General features: G+C 40.4%; 1 protein-coding gene across 1 annotated transcript; it reads right to left on the reverse strand.

Moving 5' to 3' along the window:
• Positions 1–201: 201 nt before the first annotated feature.
• On the reverse strand, positions 202–17,523 carry LOC309671546 (coagulation factor XI-like; the record flags this gene model as incomplete). Its single annotated transcript, XM_082482807.1, is given in 17 exon segments — positions 202–357; positions 1,769–1,908; positions 3,283–3,378; positions 3,682–3,857; positions 5,827–6,001; positions 6,267–6,382; positions 6,510–6,669; positions 6,758–6,867; positions 7,659–7,818; positions 10,979–11,088; positions 11,671–11,830; positions 13,544–13,650; positions 14,321–14,483; positions 16,583–16,641; positions 17,233–17,275; positions 17,430–17,499; positions 17,503–17,523. Coding segments are annotated over 17 exon segments (2,022 nt in total).
• Positions 17,524–23,234: the final 5,711 nt, after the last annotated feature.

The following is a 23,234-nucleotide window of genomic DNA, read 5'->3' on the forward strand; positions in this document are numbered from 1 at the left end:
ATTACTGCTTTTTATTTAGTAATGGCAAAGTTCATCCGTTCCTGCTTTTCTACTTTTTTAATCAAGTCTTTTACATTCCAGGCTAACAAGAAACACCATTTTTTTTTAAAAAAAAAAAAAGAAACCTTCATAGGCTTCGTCCCATTGCTCCTAGGCTTCTTATTCCACGACATCCCTTTGAGCCAGCAGGTTACTCTCATGCTACGTAGTCTTTTCTAGAATCCAGTCTGAATACTCAGCAACGTTTGTGTAGACCCCCGGCTGCCTGGGGCGAGCGCAGCCTTCCCCCCAGCTGGTGATGCCCACCAGATACCAGACCTCCTCGTGCCTGCACGACAGCGGCCCTCCCGAATCTCCCTGCGTCACAGGAGAAAGACAGAGCAGGCAAGGAACAGCTCCGGTCAGTACTTCTCTCTCAAAGCAAGCCTCGATTAAAAGCAGCATCGTTCAGCGTTAACACCAGCGTAAGTGCCCAGATTGCAATAATTTTCACTTAAGGGTAATTAACAGAGTACTGAAGCAGGTTTTCTGGTTTTGTAGTAAATTGACTTCTAAATTCTTTCCAGTAATTTCCATGTCCTGTTAACGTTTAAAACTACTGTGTTGTGGGGTTTTTTTTTTGGTTTTTTTTTTTTTGTTTTTTTTTTTTTTGTAATTTATCTACATAGACATGATTTAAAACCTAATGACAACTACATGTGCAAGTAAGAAAAACAATACATTTGCCAATGTTTTCTCTTATGACCTTGGGTTTAGTATGCAAACCTCAGTTCTCTTCGTTGCCTATCTTGTTAGAGCGATACCGCCCTCCCCTGGATAACACACATCTCTGTTTTCTTTTCCTTTTCCTAATTGATCTTTCTGAACATAAGGTTCTATAGTGTAGCTGTTATGAGTTGTTGAGACAATAGCAAGTGAGTTGTTTTTATAAAACAGCATCTCCATGTTCTGGTACACTGTAACAGACGGAGAATGCTGAATTGGTATAGAGGAAAAATCACTTACCAGTTCCAAGTATTTTTATTCCTACGTAATCAATATCAATCATAGTAACAGTAACATAAAAATGATAACTGTTGAATGCTTAAAGTGAAAATACTGAATTTGGTAGAGAATTTAATCTTACTAATTAGACTATTTGTTTTCTTCTTACATAAATTAACTCAGAATATTTAAACTAATGCAAGTGCACGAGTTTACACTCAAGCAGAGAATTTGGCTCACTGAAAACATGCTGTTGCGACATTTTCAATTCTAATAATGAACAGAGCAGTCTGCTTAAGTTGTCTTTAGCCTTCCATCCCCTGTGTATTTTAATAGCATTGCTTGCACCCTCCCTTCCGGTTTGTACACAGTGGATGCTTTAAAATAAGCTTTTAGGTACTGTATTTCATGTCAAGAAATAAAAACATCACATAGGAAACCTGCTGCGATTGGAGAAATGCTTTGCAATACTGTATGTGCTCTCTTTGGATTTCTGATACTCCAAAGGAATACTGTTTTATTCCCTAAACGGGTGACAGAAATACATAGACACACTCAGGGTTTCTTATCCATGGAATCTATCCTTAAGGACAGATGATTTCAATGTCACATAAGAAATGTTTTGCATATACCCTGATTTTCAGTATTTTTGACACGCAAAAGCGACACATTAATCAACAGTTCTATTTCTCTAATGGCAATTAAAAAAAATAACAACAGAATTCCATTATATATTTGAACAAACGGTTAGAATATATAACCAGATGCTACTTCTTTTCATTACCTTACAAGCATCCCTTCCACCTTCATCATAGCCAGCACACACCACTTTGTCACCTATTCTGCGCTTCCGGTACCTTGCCTGGCATTCCTCTTTTGACATCAGGGGAACGGTGGCCTTCTGAAGAATATCTTCCACACGACCTATGTAACAGGCGGTATCAACAGAGAAACGTTTGCTTCCGGCAACATGAAATTTAAAAACTAGAAATGCCTATATAGCGATGTTACGAAGTTGGAGGCCGCTGCTTTTGGAGCGTTGTTAGATGTTCATGACATTGTTCACTAACATAAAAAAGAAGAAAAATCAATGCGAGTCATCTGCTAACTTGAATGTTTTTGTAATTTTTTTGTAATGCCATTGTACGTCTCGTGGCTGGACAAGCTTCAAAGCTCCCTTGTGAGTGAATCCTCACGTGAGAACGGCTTTCAGGACGTTGGCCCTTGGAACCTGTCCTCCCATTAAGAGTACTGTTTTGTGTTAATTATTATTTCTTAGTCAGGTGTTACAGTAGGTTTGGAAGCTCCCAGCTGCCAAATCTGTGCCGCTCCATGCTCTACCAGTTTACAGGACGGAGAAGTTTGCACAGAGAGTAAATAAGAGTATTTGAGAGCAGCTTTCTCTTTGAAATTAACAGAAGAAATTAGCCTAGTTGATACCTCTCTAAATTTGTTGGACTTCACATTGAACTCTAACCTTCCAATAAAGAGGTTCATGAAGGAAAGGACACTGTTGAAATAGGTGCGTATATATATACACACAGAGAGAAACATTACATGTATAAAAATAGAAATAAATACATGTAAAAACATAGTCGGATAATTAACAGCTATTTGGTCTACCTCCATATAAAATCAAAGTTCAAATCCCATCTACTATCAAAACACAAAGGTCGTTGCCATTGTTTATAATAAACCTTCAGAATCATAAAAGGAACATACTTCAATCTCCAATCTCTAAAGACGTATGAATACAATCATGTAAAAAGAAAAAAAAAAAAAAGAAAAAGAAAAACAAAGAAAAGCACAGTTTTGTGCAGACTGCAATACAAAACCCCGCAGACCTCGCAGTTCGGTGCTAAGTCTATTGGCTTTTTTCAGCTGGGAACTTGAAAAGGAGCGTGAATTCCAGATATATAGGGACTTTTGCCAGTAGAATAAGCTAGAATCTAAGGAAATGTATTTGAGGGCTGTATAGGATATATTTAAGGTTGCATTCTTACATATTGTCAATTATTCAATCAAACAATTTATAAAATCTAATTTTTGTGTCAGAGCGTGGAGTTACTAAATGATTATTTCATACGTCTTTCATATACATTTTGATAGAAGTAGATTCTATTTAAGAATTATATTACAGTGCTGACCAGATAGCAATAATGGTAGCCAAGAACATAGCAGAATTTTATTTTAAAAAAGAAGGGGGGGGCTTTAAAAAAATAAATATAAGCAGTGGGGGGGTTTAGCCACATGAATCTTGCAAATACAAGAACTCACTGTTTAAATATTTATCTGTACCTTTTTCTTTTCTGTAACCCCATCCAACTACCCAACAGTCGGTATAAAGTATGTTAGCATCTTCTTTTGCTGGCAGGCAAATAGGTAGCTGAAGATCTAAAACACGAATAAAAATAATAGTTTGAGCAGAGGCCGCCGCAACATTAAGGTTTTGTGGGCACCTACACGACCCCTGATGATGGCCTCCGTGTCATGCTTTGCCCCTTATACTGTACATCGCTCCAGTCACATAACTAGAAGCCACCCACTTTCTTTTCAGAGCCAACGGAATGAGGTTCTCCTCAAACCCCGGTGACCGCGTGTTAAAGGAAGGCAGCCCCGGCGTCAGGCACTGCCGTACCAGCGCCGGCCCTGCCTCATCCTGCACGTTTCAGAATTCCTCTGCGACACACTACATACCAGTAAAAGTCATAGGCTTATCAAGTTTCATTAAAGCAATGTCATATCCAGTCTGGGCGTATTTATACCGAGGGTGGACAATAATCTCTTCCACTTTGAAGAAGGGCGTATCCTCGTTTATTTCTGATTGTTTTAAAATACCGGCATAAACACGCCAAATGTTGGGATTCTCAAGACTGGGGGAAAAAGACAAACAGTCAGTCTGCGGCAAAAGATTTGCGCTACTTTAGAGTCTGTGTGCAGGCGCCAATGTCTTCTGTTACTCCTGAGAGTACAGTGAACAGCACTGAGGTCATTCTTTCAATTATTTTTTTTTTTATTTCCACACTCAAAACTAAAAGAGGTTTGTTTTATCCATTTCCTCCACTTCTTCCTGCTTCTGTTCCTCTTCCTATCCATGTTCTCATCCCCACATCAGTTTTCTCTCTCCTTTATGTACAGACTCCCATTGTCCTGATCTTTTACCCTCCTTCGCTTTATGTTGCCTTTATTTTCTCATTTTCTCTTCTCCTATTTCATTCCTTTTTTTTTAATCTCCAAGCACCCTGAAGAAATACATGAGATTCTTTCCATTCATTCCAACACAGCAGTGTTTCTAGTAACCAAAATAGGGTTGGAAATATAAATTCAAGTAGTACCCATTCAGACAATTATTATGAAAATGAAACTATTCACCAAAATGAATGTAAATAGAGGTTGGAAAATGTAATATCATGGACCTGTTTGAAAAGTTCCAGCTAATCTTTATGATTTCAACTTTACTTTGAGTAAGTTTAAGGGATGTTTCACCGTGCTGTTGCGCCATCAAGGCAACCTAAAAATTTTGGCACACGTGATGAAGATAGAAAACTTGTCCTAAGTAAGCCTTCCAACAGTTTTGAATATTTTATATGTGACTCCATAAATATCAGTTAGGCTTCATAATCTTCAATGAACGTGGTCTGTTTCTTTTTATTATTATTCAAGCATTTTCCCTTCAGTTCTATAATACTGGTAACTTTTACATTGCATAAGAGGTAAAGAATAGTATTCTTTATATGGGGTTTTTAAGAGGGTTTAACCACCTTTGTAAGGTTTGTCCCTGGAGGCAAACTATTGCCAATATTATTCCACACTAAAAAAATAATGGCTAACGTACTACACTGCTTGAGTAAAAGTGCCTGATTTTGGACCATGTTGCTGGGTCGAAAGCATTTTAGCTGTTATCTGTCCCTTCTGTGCCATCAGACCAACTAACAGCCTTACAATTTTCGCTCTGTAAATGACAGGATAACCTGCTTACAGGTGGTGACAATCTAACATGGGAAATTAATCACCTGCATGACAATTAAAATAGCTCTTCACAACACAGGTGATCTCATGACCCAAATCTGATGGTATTTTAATGGTCATTAACACTATGGACTATATGCATCCGTGCGAACGAGCGATGCCTTGGGTATTGGGTGCTCTTAATTTTGTTCTTACAGCTGAAATGTGCATTAAAAATAAGGTATTAATTGACTGTTTGATAAAATTTGTAAAAAAAAATAAAAAAAACCCAAACCCAAAACTGTTAAAAGAAAACCAGGATAACTGGGATCTGGTTGTTCCATATAATGCAGAAATAGGGGATGGACCCCAGCAGAGGTTTACTTTGTGTCCTGGTCAAATAAATTGCAAATAAATCGGCAAATAACTCGCTGAGCACCCTGCTGCTGAAGCTATTGGATTAGTACCACTGCTTAAGTGCCGCGGAGAAACCTCTGAGATAATTCATTTGAAGTTTATGAAATGGAATTTCATGGAGCAACACATTTTCCTTCATAGATAATATGGTATTACAGTAAGAAAAATCGTATATCGCATGAGAATGTCTAAATTTCTGTAGGTATCTGCTCTCTGCTTTAGAATTTCATCTTCTCGATGCATTAAAATAATTTAGCGTCACTATTACAATACTACATTACAAAGGGGCAAAGCGTGGACTTCCCGTCGCGTTAAGAGTATGAATTGTCTACCTCAAAACCTCACCTTTTGGTTATATTAAAACAGTTTATTTTATTCGAGCCCTCGTTTTCATTTTTCTGAAAGGTGGATCTCAACTCCTCTCCCGCGCTGGATGAAATTGTTGTTTGTATTTGTACATTGACATTTCGGCCTCACCTCACGACGCAGTGAGCAGCTGTGAGAATCCACCGGTTGCTGATGATCGAACCCCCGCAGAGGTGCCTCTGACGGGACAACCTCACCTGCAAGCTCACTTGCCACGGCCACTCACCAGGGGAAGAGTCTGTCCCTCCCACGATCCTAATAGTTCTTGCAGAATGCTGCATACACACTACAGAAATAATTCAAAACAGTGCTTAAAGATAATTTGCTTTTTTTTTTGCGCGCGTGTGCACTTTTTTCCCCCCTCCCTTTTTTTTTTTTTTTCCCCCCTCCACTTTTTCAGAACACTCTTGAACTTCACAAGGTGTTCCATTTGGACACCGCAACCAATACAATGCAACCAATTTTATCTTTTATTGTAAAACAGGGAGGGTTTGGCTTCCTCTACTGAAATCAGTTAAGCGCTGCCTCTGTGACATGAAAGTTTTACTTACCAGTACTGGCTTTTTTTTTACATAATCTTAGTGAGTATCCCGAGATCCTTCCTGGGCCATGTACTATTTCCACTGGAGATCCATTCGAGGACATTCTTAGGTGACACTCACACTTTCTGCCGAGGAACGAACGCAAAGAAGGAGTTTGTACTTTTTATGCAGAACACGAACATTGGCCCCTCCCCAAGTCTGCGGGATGAGTATTTCAGCAATCTTTAAATTTTTTAAAAAAATATCTCTCACCTTTCCTCATTGCACGAATCCTGGAGGGGAAAGTAGGTAAAAAATTGGCAGCGGATCACGTCGGTGCAAAGCTGCTGGCAGGCTCTGTGTCCTTTAGTATAAGTGACATTGAGTTCCTCTCCCAAAAAATTCATATGCAGGTAAGTGCGAGAACTGCAGGCTGTAAGAATGAGTGCATTCCAAGCATCAGAAAGTCTATTCGTCTGATTAATTAAAAATTAGTATTTTTATTGTAGTTTATTGTTTACCGGGAAAGGATCTTCTGCAATTCAGGAGACTAAAGCCTGATACAGCATTTTCTCGTGATGTAAGTGCCTCCGGTATCCCACTTGTTGATGTCTTCAGAAGGCAAAGATTTCTAAAATGAAAAATTTTTGTGTAATAACTAAATCTGGTTTTACATCCTAAAATTGATTTTTTAGGTACTGGTAAGGGAAGGTGTTTTTTCTCAAATGTGTTTTTTCCTCCCAAGTCTCTATCCGAAAAAGTATTTCATTTGAAAACGCATTCACTGAGTTCGCTATTTCACACTAAATCCATAGAGACGGCTTTAGTAGTCTTGTGAAATAACACATGACTGCACTACTAGAGATTGTACGGTATTTATACATATGCAGAAGAGGCGACTTTAGATGACGTGTGCCATCTCAGTATTGCTTCTCTCTGAAATTCCTTTGAAACTTTCTTCTTCTGGTTTGTGTGGCATGTAGACTTTTAGCTATTCTCCCTACTGAAAGAAGGAAGCTCAACAGAAACATTTTTTAAGCTGTGAACTTTGTCAAAAATCATTTCAAGTAAATAACTTAATACTACTAGGAAACCGGATGCCTCTTGATAATTTTGTAGAATTCAGCTTTAAGTCATTTAAGCAATCTGGAGACTCACTGACTGATGTGCTTAACTCTCTTCAGAATAACACCAGATACGCACTTGCAATACAAAATCCCTGATCACACTGGAGAACAGATGAAATGCCCATAGCAAATTATAAACTGACAAATAAAAAACACAAAAAGCTGTGCTTTACTGGAAATAACCTTTTAACAAAATTTTCTATGAGTATGAGAAAATAATGGTTAAAAAAGACCGTGTTTGTTTGTTTGTTTTTAAAAATCAACTTAGAGAATTAAAGTTAGTTGTCATATTCACCTTTGGGATTCTATTTGCCATTCCCTGGTAAAGAATGTAAAGAACAAACACTTTGGAAAATATGTACAAATAGTTTGGCAGACAGAGATATCGGGAGTGAAAAAAACTGTAATATTCATTCCTGAAAATTCCTGATCTTCAAAAATGTCCATTTGGCAATCTGTGTAAAACAAGAACAAAATATCAAAATTCCAAAAACTTTATTATGTCATCAGAATATTAAGGTTTACAGATTATTCATTTCTATCGTTATTCACATTTTCTTTCCTTTGTGACTGATAAACTAGAAAGATAACACCACATTTTAACCAAAAAAATTTCTCAAGAACACTTTTGAGTGTGTAAACTCAGAGAGGACAACTGAGGAGGGATAAGGTGGATATAGAGAAGCAGAGAAATGACATGTTAGAACACAGATTTGCTAATCTAATAGGGAAGGCTTTAAATTGGGAACAGTGGAGATCCGTGTACAAATCCACAGGTAGGAATAAATCACGGTAATCTAGACAAAGCCTGAAATAATTAAGGTAATGGGTATACTTAAGAGGATCACGGGAAGACTAGAAGAAAAATAATGGGATGATCTTCTTAACGCTTTATTAAATGCTATTTGAAATGCAGGCAGAATAAGCAGGAGTAATGTACAGCCTGCCCCCTCTGGCATGGCCAAAATAACGTAACGGAGGCTTGGCAGGACGATTCGCACCACCAGACTATGGATATACAAGTTACAGGAAGCACTGCCATGTTTAGAAAGAGAAGAATGAGTTGCCTTCTCCAAAGATATACTTGAAGTCCTAGTTAAAATCCCAGTAAAACAATAAAAAGAGGAAGAAAAGCAGCACGAGCATGGAGGATGTTCCTTTAGACTATCAAGGTGTAAAGACAGTAAAAAGAATGAAATGATCCAACACACAGGACTTGGTGGCAGCAGAGAACTTCAGCTGTTGAGCCACAGACACTACCCAAGGAGTTATAGACACAGCCTGGGAACATCTTACTACAGGAAGGCAAAACCAGTAAAAGGGAGAGGTAGAGCTTACTGTAACTATTAATTTAGGGTTTTCAAATCAAGGTTTTCAAAAAACTTAAGCATGAAAAGACAACAATACCGGACAGTAATTACACAATAAGAACAGCAGAAAAAAAATAATCAGGAGACTAGAAAGCAAGGGTCAATTAACTCTGATAATTAATAGGTAAGATCACATGTTAAGGGGAAAAAGAGTTCCTGAGAATGGATGGTTTCTAAAGGAAAAATGATATTTAAAGCACAAACGTGGATCTAGAAATTTAGGGAAGCTGACCCATGAGCTCAATGGTCACGTTCAGTGACCGTTTGCTCAGTGTTCAATGACCTCAAGGAAGGTACTTTGTAAAAGGGCAGAAATACAGACAAATTGCTGTGGATGTGTAACAGCATGTGTGCATAAGGACAAGGTCAGAGAGGCAAAGGGTAAAAGACACAAGAAAGGCTAAAGAACTACCTTTTTTTTTTTTCCTCTTTCCTCTCTTTTTCATGAAACCAATCGCAGTTAAATGGCCAACAACGTTAGCATTACTGAGCAGAGGGAAGAGGGCATGGTAGAACAAGAAACAGAGAAATCCCATAATATTGAGGATTTCAGTGGTCTTAGAATCTGACTGAAGCAATTTCAAAGTTTCGTAATACAATTTAGCTTTTTGGTGTTCAACACCAAAAGGGTGCTGTGATTCCAAAACCTTTCAAAGGTGAAGCATATATTTTTAAACTTATGATACCGGAATGTATATAGTGTAGGACTAGTCAGCCCAAGTACAGTCAGAAAAAAACTAGAACAAATATTCAAATAAACACGTTTCAAATATTTACAACACAACAAGGCAGAAGGTGGTACTGAGATTTTACAACTTTTGACAAATCTCTGTCTGGGCAGGTATAGCTGATCTTTCTTGGGTAAGGACAGATGACCTCCTTAGGTTACCCCTAGATGCAATAGCACTGTCTAGGCTTCCAGGATACCATGAGTTATTCCTTCTCTCTCTCTCCTCTTGCCTTTCTCGCAAGGTAGACAGGTAGAAACAAGATTACCTTCACATGCTTGCAGAAATTCTGATTTAAGTTGTGATGGATCATTACAGCCATGTCATCACTGTCATAAACCACAAATGTCTTTGATAAAGTCTCAAATGGCTTTTGATTTATTTACTTCTTTTAACTTAAGATCATATTGTTTGTGCATATGCTACAGTCTCCTGATTCTTCTCAAAGTCTATGGGCTGGACCCTCCTGAGTACTGTGATTTTTCTGCTACCCATGAATATGTGTCTTCCTAGTATCTCTTAATGCAAGAGCTTGGAAAAAAAAAATTCTTTCCCCCGTTCTCTCTCATACACCTAGTAAGGGAATAGCTGAATTGATTCCTTCTCTTTACAAAACTTTTTCCACCTTTTTTTTTATTCTTCACACTTCATTTTTCTTACTTATAAGTATCTCCATTGTAATGATCTGAACAAAACTACTTTTTCAAGAATTTCCAAAGAATATTCCTACATTAGGACTAGCAGAGTCTGAAGAAAATGTAATGATATAGAAAAAAACATGCGGAGTCTCTACAAAATGTGATTTATACAGGAAAACTAGGTTATCTTAAAATAAGGTTATATGGAAGCAGAACATCATCACCATTAAGATGGGAGAACACCAGACTGTAAGGCAGGGTGGAGGTAGATTTAAAAGAAAAGGAAAAAAAAAAATAAGAAAAAAAAATTTGAAATATGTTTCAATTGAGAATAAGAAGGTATAATGTACACTGTTTGGTCTCACACTCTTGCAAGTTTTGCCTTAGTAATGATTGCAGGAACAAGCACAGACACTGCTTTCATCACAAATCACCCCCAAAACACAGAATACATCCCCTCATATCAGCCAGTTGTACAAGGAAGCTGCAGGTCTTCATTAAAAATTTCAAAGTTCATATACAGTATACAAACAGAATTTAGAAAGCTTTACATTCGTCCTGATCTTTGACTCTGATAGGATTTAATCTTTCATTTTTATATCCACAGTATGAAGATAACGTGCAATTTCATCAAACTAATCTTACAAAAGAATTCTTTAGATCTTCAAAGCAGGCAACTGTTTTTGCAAGACAAATAATAAAATGGAAAAATTAGAAAGATCTGAACTTCTTTTTCTGCCTGAGAGTACTAACTCTATTTGCCAAAGTAAGTTTATACTAAAATTCTTTCGCATAATGAAACATGTCAGAGATATAGTGCACCTCATCATCCATAACCTTTAAATCTAAACTGAATCAACAGAGATTTTAAATAGTTACCTATTTCAGAAAGCTGGCATGGCTTTAAAGAGAATCCAGACACAACCTCATCAAGCACCTTTATGCTGGTTGGAGTTCCTACACTGGTATGTTTCAAGAAGCATTTTTTACTGAGCGACGAAGAATAAAGAAAGTGGTAAGACAACAGGCCGTCTTCCTTGGTCTACGCCACCCTCCTGGCCCCATAATTCCCACCATGGTGCACGTTCCGGCCAGGGGCCAGAGCAGCCTCCAATCTCCAGAACAATCTTCAAATGAGGAACGGAGCTAGCCGAACAATGTTTAATTCGTAAAATTGAGCCGATTAACGGCTCAGAAAGAATCTTGTTACAAACGAAAGAATTTCTCCGGCTGCTCTGACGATGCTATTTTCAGAGCGATAAGCAGAGTAAGATTTAACAGAGCAAGATGTTGCTCACCTACCAATATCATCCGCATTTCAATATCTCCAAAAGATTTTTAAGTATTTTTTCAGTGCTGTTATAATCAAGTTTGTCTTTCTCATGGATGGACAAATGAAAGAGTATTTACTACAGACCTTTTCCCATCTGTAAGTTTGAATAAACATCGCAAGGATGAGAAATTGAGGGAAAATTATTTCTTTGAACAAATTCTCTCACCTTAGATTGCTCTGAGATTTACTCAACTAAAGCACAGTGCTGTCCAAGGAGAGGGATCAAACCTGTATTTACCGAAAGCTTGAATTGTAAAACGTTTCTGAGGCATACGTGAAAAAATGACAATGGTTGTTATTGGTACATCTTTTCTGACACTGCTGATAGCTGTCAGCCGTAGCAACATCATAAATGTTCCCTTCCATATCCAGTCCTACGTGGACATCTGGGCTGCAAGCTGAGAAAAAAAGGAGAGATCAAGTCCTGTAAACATGCTTCTATTCCTGTCCCCATCCTGCACCCCAAACTGCTCAAAAGATAGCAGTTCACATGACACAGCCCTCGTAATCCAGATTCCACATCCCGTGCTCACTTCAGTGACATCATACTTCATGTCTGCTTCTAGTACCAAAATCCAAAGTGTAGGTATAGTATAGTACTGTGGAGGAAAAAACTGGCGGACTTTGACAGTGCTTCTGCCTACGTGAGAGAGGAGCTCTAACCACCATGGCTGAGCCCATGGTGACATTAATCAGAGCAAGAACTCAGGATTAAGGCTAAAACATACTTTCCAAAATTCATAGAGCTGTTCAAAAGGCTAATTCTGTCCTCATAAGCAACAGACATCTCCCATTTGAGTCAGAAGATTGAATTCACACTCCACAGAGGGAGAATGGGGACTGTGGGGTGTGGAACAGCTTTTCCCCGCGCAGGATGTGGGTTTTCATAGAATCATAGAATGGTTGGAGTTGGAAGGGACCTTAAAGATCATCTAGTTCCAACGCCCCTGCCATGGGCAAGGACACCTTCCACCAGCCCAGGTTGCTCAAAGCCCCATCCAACCTGGCCCTGAAGTTTTGCCTCGTGGTCAGTGGAGTTTCTTCACAGAACAAGGGTCGGCCAATCATTGATGGGTTTTTTAAACGTACGCAGGTAGATTTTCATTTTAGTGACATTAGCCTAATTCTAGAGTAACACCACTGATATCAATTAGTCTGTATGGCATAAGGAATAACATCCCACTGCAATGTCTTTTGCTGGGCCAAAGCTATTCCAATACAACTGTGACAGGACGTTTGCAGGAAAGGGCTTTTAGAAGTCCCGACTGCTCTGAAAGGCAAGTGGCAATCAAAAGGAAGCACAACTTTTTTGTCAATAGCTACAATGGAGAACTTGCATAAATTACGACCCATTTAGCCCTGGCATATCAAGGTGCTACACCAATAAAACTAAAGAATTTTCCTGACATCCGTAAGACACTATTTGGCCTCAAAGTCAGGGACTGAATATATTCTTCCTTGTTCTTTTTTTTCTGCAGTACCGTCATATGTTTAAAGCTGTTCTCCTCTTCGTGAAATCATCATGGTGGTACAAGTTTAAAACACATTTAAAACAACACATTTAACAGACTTTAAACATGCCTGTTGATAACTCCCAGGAAGGGTATGCCAGCACTGACTCTGTGCATCGCGCGCACACACACACTAAAAGATGGAGCCGCTAATAAATTATTACAGAGAATAATGAAGGTAGCAACGTCACCGTGACTGCGCCCTTCTGCCTTGCTGGGTGGCTGCTCCTCAAAGGTCGGAGAAGGGTCACCCATGCCTTACGAGCAGCTTGGTGGAGGGGAATCGTACTAGTATAAATTCATCTTTAGAACTGGAGTTATCAGTTAAAGCGTGTGCTCCCTTCTGCCTCGAGCAAATGAAGACGTGACCGGAGGAGCATAATTTCCATGTTGCCTCATCTGGGGAGCCTCGGCTGTGGATAGTTGGGGCTGAAGTGGAAGATTTTGTCAGCTGTCTTTGAAAGAGCTCCGGCAAAGATCATACAAATCACTGCTTGGCTGCTCCCCTAATTCTATTCCTGTTTTCAAAACGCTAATTTTCTAACATCTGCTACATGATACAGAGCCTAACGTGCATACGCGTCAATAACCATATCTTACCGCTAATTTGGATGTCACACTGTTTTAAGGAATGTCCAGAGATAGCTCCTTCCATATCCACTTTCGGCAGCATTTCTGTAGCACTGTCTTTTAAGTAGCAGGAAAACCTATGTTTCAAAATGCAGCAGTTCACAGAGTTTGCAGTACAACGCGGTCCTTCCTAATTGTTTCTCAGGTGAAAGGCAAGCTGTCCAACATCCCACAACATTAAAGTTTAGACCAGTGCAACTTGGAGAATGACAGGGTAGAGCTGCACCTGCTTTCTTGGCACCGGCGCGGTGGGTGGCAGATGGGAACACACGGTGTTTGTGGGAGCTCCAAGAGGTCTCATTAAAACGAGAGGCACAGCCCGGGGTTTGGGGGACAGAAATGTACTGGGCATAGGGAGGGAGGACAGCCTTATCCTCTTATGCTACTGACATCCTTAATTGTGAGAAAATATATGCTTGGGGGTGAGGGGCAGGCGGTAGAAGGGACCATTGGAGATGCGAGATTGTCCCTCAACAATAAATACATGGTACGGAGGAAGGATGCACAGTTGGGTCTGATTCCTTGGAAGGGTTGGTATGCGAGCATGAATGATTGGGCATTGCCAAATTTAATCTTTCAAATTTAAGCAAATATTCTCTTAGATCACCAGTTTTAAAGATACATGACATTGTTTTCCACGGCGACCCTGTAGCCTTCTCCATGTGCCCCTGTTCTGTCAAAACGTTACCGAGTTTCTAAAATTATCACGGGAGACCAGCAAAAGCCACACAAACACGAACATTTTACCTTTTTGCAGGATCTTCAGTCCATGCCGCTGGCAAATAGGTGAAGAGCAGACAGGTAGGATGGTAAGTACACACTATTTGGCAGTAATTGGCACTCGGTGTAAAAAACGTAGCGAGGTCTCCTCCTTGGAAATACGTATTTTCATAGATCTGAGTCACACATTCTGATATGGAATAACAAAATGCATAAATTATTAGAGACGGGAGCGCGCATGGTTCACCAGGAGAGGGTGAAGCCACTGCTCCTCTTCATCATTAACCTCACTTTGAAGACCGCCCTTTGGCAGGGGAAGAGGGTGAGTAGCACAGTTCCTCTGAAAGTCTCGTCTTTGCTCTCCAGAAGAAATAAAACTCTCTGGAGTGTCTCCCCCCATTCCCAGCCTCACGCCCAACGCTGGAGTAGGGCGGCTTGAGAGGAGGCAGAAGCCCGAGCAGCTGGATGGGCCCCAAGGCAGACGTGCAGGGCAGAGTGGGGGGAAGGGACCTACTCGTGGGCAGGTCTCAGGAACGGCAGAAACATCTTCTGAGGCAGAGCAGTATGGAGCACCATCAAGAGAAAAACCAAAAGAAGAAAGGGCAGAGACCAAAAAGAGTTAGAAACTTGTCTGTGAAGGCAGTCCTGTTTTGTTTAGGGATGCTCTGAGGCCAGATTCGCAGGTGGTGCCACTGCCCATAGTTTCGCAGGATTTTATAAGCCTTCTGCTCCCTCACAATCCACCTCAAGCCTCGTCTGACTCGCTTCACAACAAAAAAAAAAAAAAAATACAGTTACAGGAACTGTCCGGAATAAAAACAAGCTCGACTACCACCTCACATCTGCAGGAATTCATCCTCAATCCCATATTGGACTCTCTGGAACGAAACCCGCTCACCCTGCAGAGCCGTGCAATGAAGATACCTAAGTAGCAACCCCTTCCCACCTTTCCAAGTGAAGGCATTGGGAAGATCTCTGTGTTAAAACGCACAAGAGGGATGGCTTTGCAGAGGAACCCACTCTTGTCTTGCATTTTGCCCTCCAAATGGGTAGTAAATCAGCAAATATGCCAATATTTGTACCCGCCAAAGTGTTTTTTCTTAGCTAAAAGATAAAGAGAAAATACTGTATTTTTACAGAATGGGAGGAAACCCAACGGAAAGCTCTTTATCTAGCTGCTTAATCTGCTTCTATAGAGCTATCGTGCTGCATCAAAAGCTATTTAAAATGAAAACAAATGGAGCTGTCATAGTGGATTTTACAGTCTTAAAATATTACAAGTGGATTTTATTTGTTAATGTTATCATAAGCAATACTTTTGGAATTCTGTGTTTCCTGCATATAAGCAGAAGATATAAATTACCAAGGAAAAAGTAAGGAACTATTAGACGTATGTGCAAGCTATGCTAATATCTAATGTTAATTTCTTGTTAATACAAAATCTGTACTTTATAAACACACAGAATTTTCTGGTCTATATACTTTAATGAGCTTTCTCTAAAAAATTGGTATTTCTTATTCTCAGCAGAGTTCCTTTGCCCAACTTCATCATTAACAGAAAAGCATTTTCTATTACTTAGAACCCTCTAAGCAAATTCTGAAGCCAAAATGGAAAGATCTGCTGTATCAGACACTTTGGATCTTATTTACCTTCTTCTAGTGTAAATTAACGCACACAAAAGAAATTATTTATTCTGTAAAACTATGTACCATGTAAAATTATGCTGTTTCTGAATATTTTAAATTAATAAAACGTTTCCTAGGCCTCAGAAATGTTCCAAGATTTTAGTTTTGCCGAAACTGAGATCCATGTGAAACACTTCTTAAATAATACTACATATATCAGACAGATTTCGCTAAAAAGCCGCGTTACCTCATTGTCCTCTAAGAAAACAGTTAATACATGACTGAGCACAAACCTGCGTTAGGTCTTTGTTATAATTTATCAGCACAGGGAACTTCAGGGAAAGGTAATGCAATTTTTGTAGTCTGACTTTTGCTAACTGAACAAAGTAAATCATTAACACAGACTGACACCGAAAAATGTACACAACCACTAATTTTCCAGCATAGCAAGAGAATTCTAAAAAATCCTTCACAATAAAACAATTGGTTCTGGGGTTATTCACACTTACTGCAGTAGGCTTTCGAGCCCCCTCTGAGTTACCCAAACGTAACGCGGCATTGGGACAGCACTCTCGGGACCAGACTGCAGCTACTCACCATCTCCCCATCTAGAAAAGTTGCGTTACTGTGTGTGCCTGTCTTAGGAATTATATATTCACTTACCACTGTAAACGGAAGCAAGTAAGAAAATGAAATAAAAAGTCTGATAAATCCAAATCATCCTAAAAAAACACAAAATCGTTCTTTAGGATATGTTTAATAAAGGCTGTATAATTAGTTTTACAAAGTACTGCAGGGCATATTAGTGAATGATTTACACATGCACTGTTACACCATTAACTCAAAATGACACAGAGAATTACAAATTACAGCTGCATTGTGCAGCTATAGCATATATAAAGTAACATGAAAGAGCAACAAAAGTTTTGTCCTTTACTTGTTGTTGCAAGAAACAATAAAGCTTAAAAGCACTTAGAGAATATATCTCCTTCGTTGTACAGAAGAATATTTATTCTTGCTTAGACTGGGAGTAATTTTCCATCAAAACGTCATTATTAATCCTGACGCTGTCCTGGTAGTTAAGTGGATACTATTATTGACGTAGCAAACAAATGACTCGCACTCACTGCTTCTGGTATATGTTATATGAATTTTAAAACATTTCTTTTTTTTTTTTTTTCCTCCATGCTACAACTTAAGCGGTGAAAGAATCAAGTAAATTAACCACACAACACAATCCATAAATAGATCTATACTGTCTTGTTGCTATTAAAACCTTTCACTGAATAACAATTGCAATAATGATTACATACCTGAACATACAGTAGGTCTGGATGAATGGATAAGGTTTACGCTCTACTAAAAACAAAACAAAACACAACAAAAAAAAAACCTAAAACATAAACCCAGAAGTCAACAGTTTGTGTTAAATATTACTGTGCCTGCAATGCTAACTTATCTTTAATATTTACTTTGAATGGGTGCTCTTTCTGTCAATATTGTTACTGACCTTGGGCCACACTTCCAGTGCGTACACCATCCAGATTGCACTGAAATCGATGCCCAGGGATTACACCAGCTCAGCATCTGCCTCTTGAGGGCATTTTAAAATGAAAGAATCATAGAATGGTTTAGGTTGGAAGGGACCTTGAAGATTATTGAGTTCCAACCCCCCTGCCATGGGCAGGGACACCTCCCACCAGCGCAGGTTGCTCAGAGCCCCATCCAACCTGGCCTTGAACACCTCCAGGGATGGGGCAGCCACAGCTTCTCGGGGCAACCTGGGCCAGTGCACCACCACACTCAGAGTGAAAAATTTCTTCCTAATATCTAGTCTAAATCTTCCCTCTTTTAATTTGACGCCCTTACCCCTTGTCCTATTGCAACAGGCCCTGCTAAAAAGTTTGTCCCCTTCTTTCCTGTTGCCCCCCTGTAGGTACTGGAAGGGGCTCTAAGGTCTCCCCAGAGCCTTCTCTTCTCCAGGCTGAACAACCCCAACTCTCTCAGCCTGTCCTCCCAGCAGAGGGGCTCCAGCCCTCGGGTCATCTTCATGGCCTCCTCTGGACCCGCTCCAACAGGTCCATGTTCTTCTTGTGTTGGGGGCCTCAGAGCCAGACAGTACTGCGGGTGGGGTCTCACCAGAGTGGAGCAGTGGGGCAGAATCACCTCCTCGCCCTGCTGGCCACTGGCAAATTCCTCCTTCAGAACAGCCAGGGGATCTCCTACTGGCACAAGAACCCAGACAAACAGGGAATGAGATTCACCTCCAGAGTAAATCCTGAGCTGGGGCTGGGGTGGATATCCACATGAAATCCTTAAGACTAGAGGCTCAGACCCAAGTAAATGACACCATTATCAAACTACCATAACTGAGGACAGAATCACCACCTGTGTTTTACTGTTACCCCGTTTTCTCGAGGCATTCCCTTGGCAAACAGAGCCAGCTGTTTTCTCCAGCTCTGTATTCTGTGCTCTGTTTTCTTTAACACCAGTTCAAGTTCTTATTCCCCCTTTTCAACGCTCTGCAGAAATTATCCTGTCCGAATCTTCCAGGTAGTTCTACCGTGGTCCTTTCTACACTCCCATTTCGTTGTTGCATGCAACTAATGAGCCAGAATAAAAAAAGTGCGGATATGTGAACTGTAAATGCAACAATAAATCAAACTTAATTTACAGCTGATCTGAATCACTTGCTTTGATTTCCATGATTGTTTTTAACTTGTGTAACCACAGCAAAATAAATTTCAAAACAAACAAACAAAAAAACTTTCGAATCTTAAAAAAAAAAAATAAATTTCATTTCATAGTGAAATTGCCAAAGGGACAACTCTTCCCTCCTCCCCTCTCTTTTTCCTCTTTTCTTTCAGATTGAATATGCTGGAAAGACAGATACGTGTCCCACTTAAAAAAAAAAAAAAAAAAAAATCTAGATCAAAACATTCCACCCAGCTGTGACCCTTTTGAACATCCTGATGATTGACATGACTTCTCCAGGACTTCCGTGCCAGCAAGGTCTCCAAATCCTCCTTACAGGGGGAGAACTGTCTCAAAGAAAGTCTTCATACTCTCCTGCGCATCGATGCGCTTTGCCCTGACACGCCGGTAGGAGAGGACAGTACAGCACAGCAGCTTTTGGGTTTATGTGCTCTCTTCTGTTTTAAGCATGTAATAGCGACAAGGGAGAGTGCTGAAAGGCTTTACTGCGAAACACATTGATTATTCCTGTAACATGAAGTGTTTTGAGACCAGGATGCCTGTACAGCTCTGACCTTCAGCTCGGAAGAGGAGATTTTTCCATCAGCCGCGGGGTGTAGAGGTATCATGGGGTTACAGCTACAGGACAGCACGCTATCCCCAGCCAACATCACAGAAGCCTTTCAGTGTGGCCTCAGATATGTCACTTAGTCTCTCTTCTCTCATCTATAAAATGACGATAAGCCTTTACACTTCTGGAAAAATTATCACCTTTGCTTCAAATTAAAGAATTTTCTTATTCCTGAAAGCAATCACAAAACCTATCATGTATCTCAATATTTACAAACAAAACCAGCTGAACTTACACACTTTTCTGTTGTTCGACCTGCATAGTATTCAATTAAAGTAATTATATTTTCATTTTTTCTGTGTGTGCATTTCACTTGGTGGCACAAAAAGATTGTAGCTTTTCCAAGACTTCTAATTTCTTCACTTTTCTTTTCTCATCTCATCGGCTTTCCAGCTCAGGTATTATACAGTGTTATTCCAGCTCATTACCATCTTATTAAAAAAACAAAACAAAACAAAAAATCCCCAAACCCAAGCCCACACATCTGGAAAAATAAGGTATACAGTTCAAACAGACAAAAAACCAGGGCAGATTCATCATAAATTTCACCAAGATCATGTGTCTCATCATAGAGTATGCAGTCATACCCATTCATCAGAAGTTTCTGTAAGATTTCATTTCTATAATCCATTACCCCTATTTTAGAAATTTGTCTTGGGAAAAGACAAATGGGTGCTTCACAAGCAAACTACTGGGGAAAAAAAAAAAGAAAGAAAAAGTACTTCCTTGAAATCTCAAATGTATATGTCATACTCCTACCAAAAAGCATACATCATTTTAACTACATCTATATGGGCATCAGTTGGCATTGAGGGTGAAGCTGAGCAATAAGGCAGCGATGTTATTCAAAGAGAATCATAACGATCACGCTCACTTCACAAAATAAATGCATTTTCTTTCAGCGGGGCTGCTACTCGCCCAACTAACGCTCCCCTGGTTACGCCGCTGCGCTCTTGCTCAAATCAACAGAGCTGTACTTCGGCACAAAGCAAAGAACGCGTTACAAACTCTATGTTCCTGAATGAATTATTGTTTATCATATTCTAGGACGTATTTATGATAGGACAAATTATAAATTATGCTGAGACAACCTCTCAACTGGCATCAGCTTACCGAGCTTCACGGAAATCCAAGAAGAGATTACGTGATTTATACTAGGAGAGGAGCTAGAAATTCAGAGTGCGTAGAGTACCAAATACATCTAATACTCCTCAGGCTCATAAAGGCTCCACGTAAGGTTACTGTTGTCTGAATTCCTTCCTTGTATTCATTTAGCTTCCAGTAATATTCTGGCAACTAACCTGGGATATTGTAATGAAGAGTGAGTAACTCAGACGGCAGGGTTAAAAGAAGAGCTCATCAAAACATTTTAACAGAATTGAAATATTTTCAACGGTACAAGTACAAAAATTTAGATGAATCATCTGAAACAAAACGGAGCGCTTGCTTCTGTTTTGACTCTGTTTCATTTTGACTTGGTATTTAAAAAAAAAAAAGCCCCAAAACTGCTTTAGACTAAGCTGTCAGCAAGTTCTTTAAGACTAAATCCCCGTGGCGGCGCAACTGCCTGCTGCTAGCTTGATACCGCTTCCTGCTGACTGCCAATGCGACGTGCAAAACCGCATTCATCTGCGAAGGCAGCGGGAATTACTAAATCATTTCACTTCAGGAAAAGAATGACTGGACACTACTCTGGTCTGATTTAGGTCTAATTCTGCCTGCCAAGACAAAATGCCCCATTTCTTACGGCAACCCTATTCAAAAAGCAGCTTCATCACGGGACAGGATCTACTCTCTGCGGTAAGACACCCCCCAATTGTGACATGGAACAAGAGGAAAAGCATCTCCGAGGGAACGAGGGAAGGTGCCAGTAAGAGAGGCACAACATAATTTCTCATTTTGAGATGGCTTTGTGGACTTCGTGGCTTTGTGTATGAGACACCAAGCTGGGTGGCGTGGTTGACACGCCTGCAGGATGGGATGCCATCCAGAGGGACCTGGTCAGGCTCAAGAAGTGGGCTCCTGTGATCCTTGTGAGGTTCAACAAGGCAAGTGGAGGGTCCTGCAACCTGATCAGGGCAACCCCCGGTATCAATACAGGCTGGGGGATGGAGGGACTGAGAGCAGCCCTGCCGAGAAGGACCTGGGGGCACTGGTGGGTGAAAAGCTGGACACGAGCCAGCAATATGCGCTCACACAGTCCAGAAAGCCAACTGCATCCTGGGCTGCATCCCCAGCAGCGTGGCCAGCAGGGCGAGGGGGGGGGTTCTGCCCCTCTGCTCCGCTCTGGTGAGACCACACCTGGAGTACTGTGTCCAGCTCCAGGGCACCCAACATAAGAAGGAGACGGACCTGTTGGAGTAGGTCCAGAGGAGGCCACAGATATGATCCGAGGGCTGGAGCACCTCTGCTATGGGGACAGGCTGAGAGAGTTGGGGGTGTTCAGCCTGGAGAACAGAAGGCTCCGGGGAGACCTTATTGTGGCCTTTCAGTACCTAAAGAGAGCTTATAAAGAGTCCCTCCCCATCTTTCTTATCAGGGCCTGTTGTGACAGGACAAGGGGTAATGGTTTTAAATTAAAAGAGGGTAGATTTTTACTAGATTTAAGGAAGAAATTTTTTACATTGAGGGTGGTGAAGCACTGGCCCAGGTTGCTCAGGGGGGTGTCAGATGCCCCATCCCTGGAAACATTCCAGAGGTTGGACAGGGCTCTGAGCAACCTGATCTAGTTGAAGATGTCCCTGCTCATGGCAGGGGAGTTGGACCAGATGGCCTTTAAAGGTCCCTTCCAATCCAAACCATTCTGTGATTCTATTCTCTGTGTATCCTTAATTCTGCATAGTTATCATTATTTATATGACAAAAGATAGAGTGAAATACGAAATGCTGCTAAAAGAAGTTCTAAAAATTAAATCTTACAATGAAGAATCTGGAGTCTTTTCATTTGAGTCCAGGTGACATTATTTGAATGAGGAATCCCATTTTCAGAAAAATCTAAGATTCTATTTAATTTTTTTTAGAAAGTGAGTTATTTTTTTTATCCATGCACACTATGAAGATCCATCTTCCAAATACGACCTGACTATGAACTGAGGTAGTACTACACTGGGAGGTTTGCCAAGGGGTGGCACAGATACTGCTTTTAGGTGGAGCGGGATTCTCCAAGGCTCTTTGACTCTTGTACCTGCTGGAAGAGGAGCCATGTTAAATCACACACGGCAAGAGGATCTGTATGCAGCAGAGTACAAACATCTACACACAGGTGTTTGTCTTTTGTGACATGAGGATTAAATATGGGAAGGCAGGCAGATGTCTAGTTAGCCACCACAAGTCCACCTCCTGCGTGTGTCCCAAACATGCAGCTTTTGGAGCCCCAAAACCAATTTGTGTCAAGGTGGCTGGAAACCTCCAGTGTCTCTGAGGTAGCCCTGGAGGCACTTCCAAGCAGCACTACCCAAGAAGTCACACACAGGCCTTGTCAATTTTCTTCATAACAGCCATAAACCACAATCTAGAAACACTCACACACTCTTTTGGTGTCACCCCAGTAGAAAGTTGTGCCTTTTCTGTCACCATTCCAAAGGGCTCTTTATGGGAGACAAGGCTATCAGCTTCTTAGAGCAAGGCAGTCATATTTCCGAAACGCAGCCAGCACCACCGCATGATTAGCATCGAAATGATCCTATATGAACCATTACTCAGGAGTAATATTTGGATTTAGAGTTCAGCCACTACCTTCAGATCTAAGCATCAGCAGACGCCTAGCCAGCAGAACAAAATCCCAAACAGCTCCTGTGTACAAGTAGGTTTTATTACAGAATATTCTATTGTCCCGCTACTTTATCAGGAAACCTGGCAAGGCTGCGCTGCATTCCTAAGTCCTACAGGGTTAAAAAAAAAATAATTAAAGAACAAAAAAAAAAAAAAAAGGAAAAGGGATTGTTGCTGACCATAACCAACAACATGCCACATGACTCAAGTTAATAAAAG

Source organism: Vanellus vanellus (genome assembly GCF_965231255.1).
Source record: "Vanellus vanellus genome assembly, chromosome: 4".
In the NCBI taxonomy this organism is placed as follows: Eukaryota; Metazoa; Chordata; class Aves; order Charadriiformes; family Charadriidae; genus Vanellus; species Vanellus vanellus.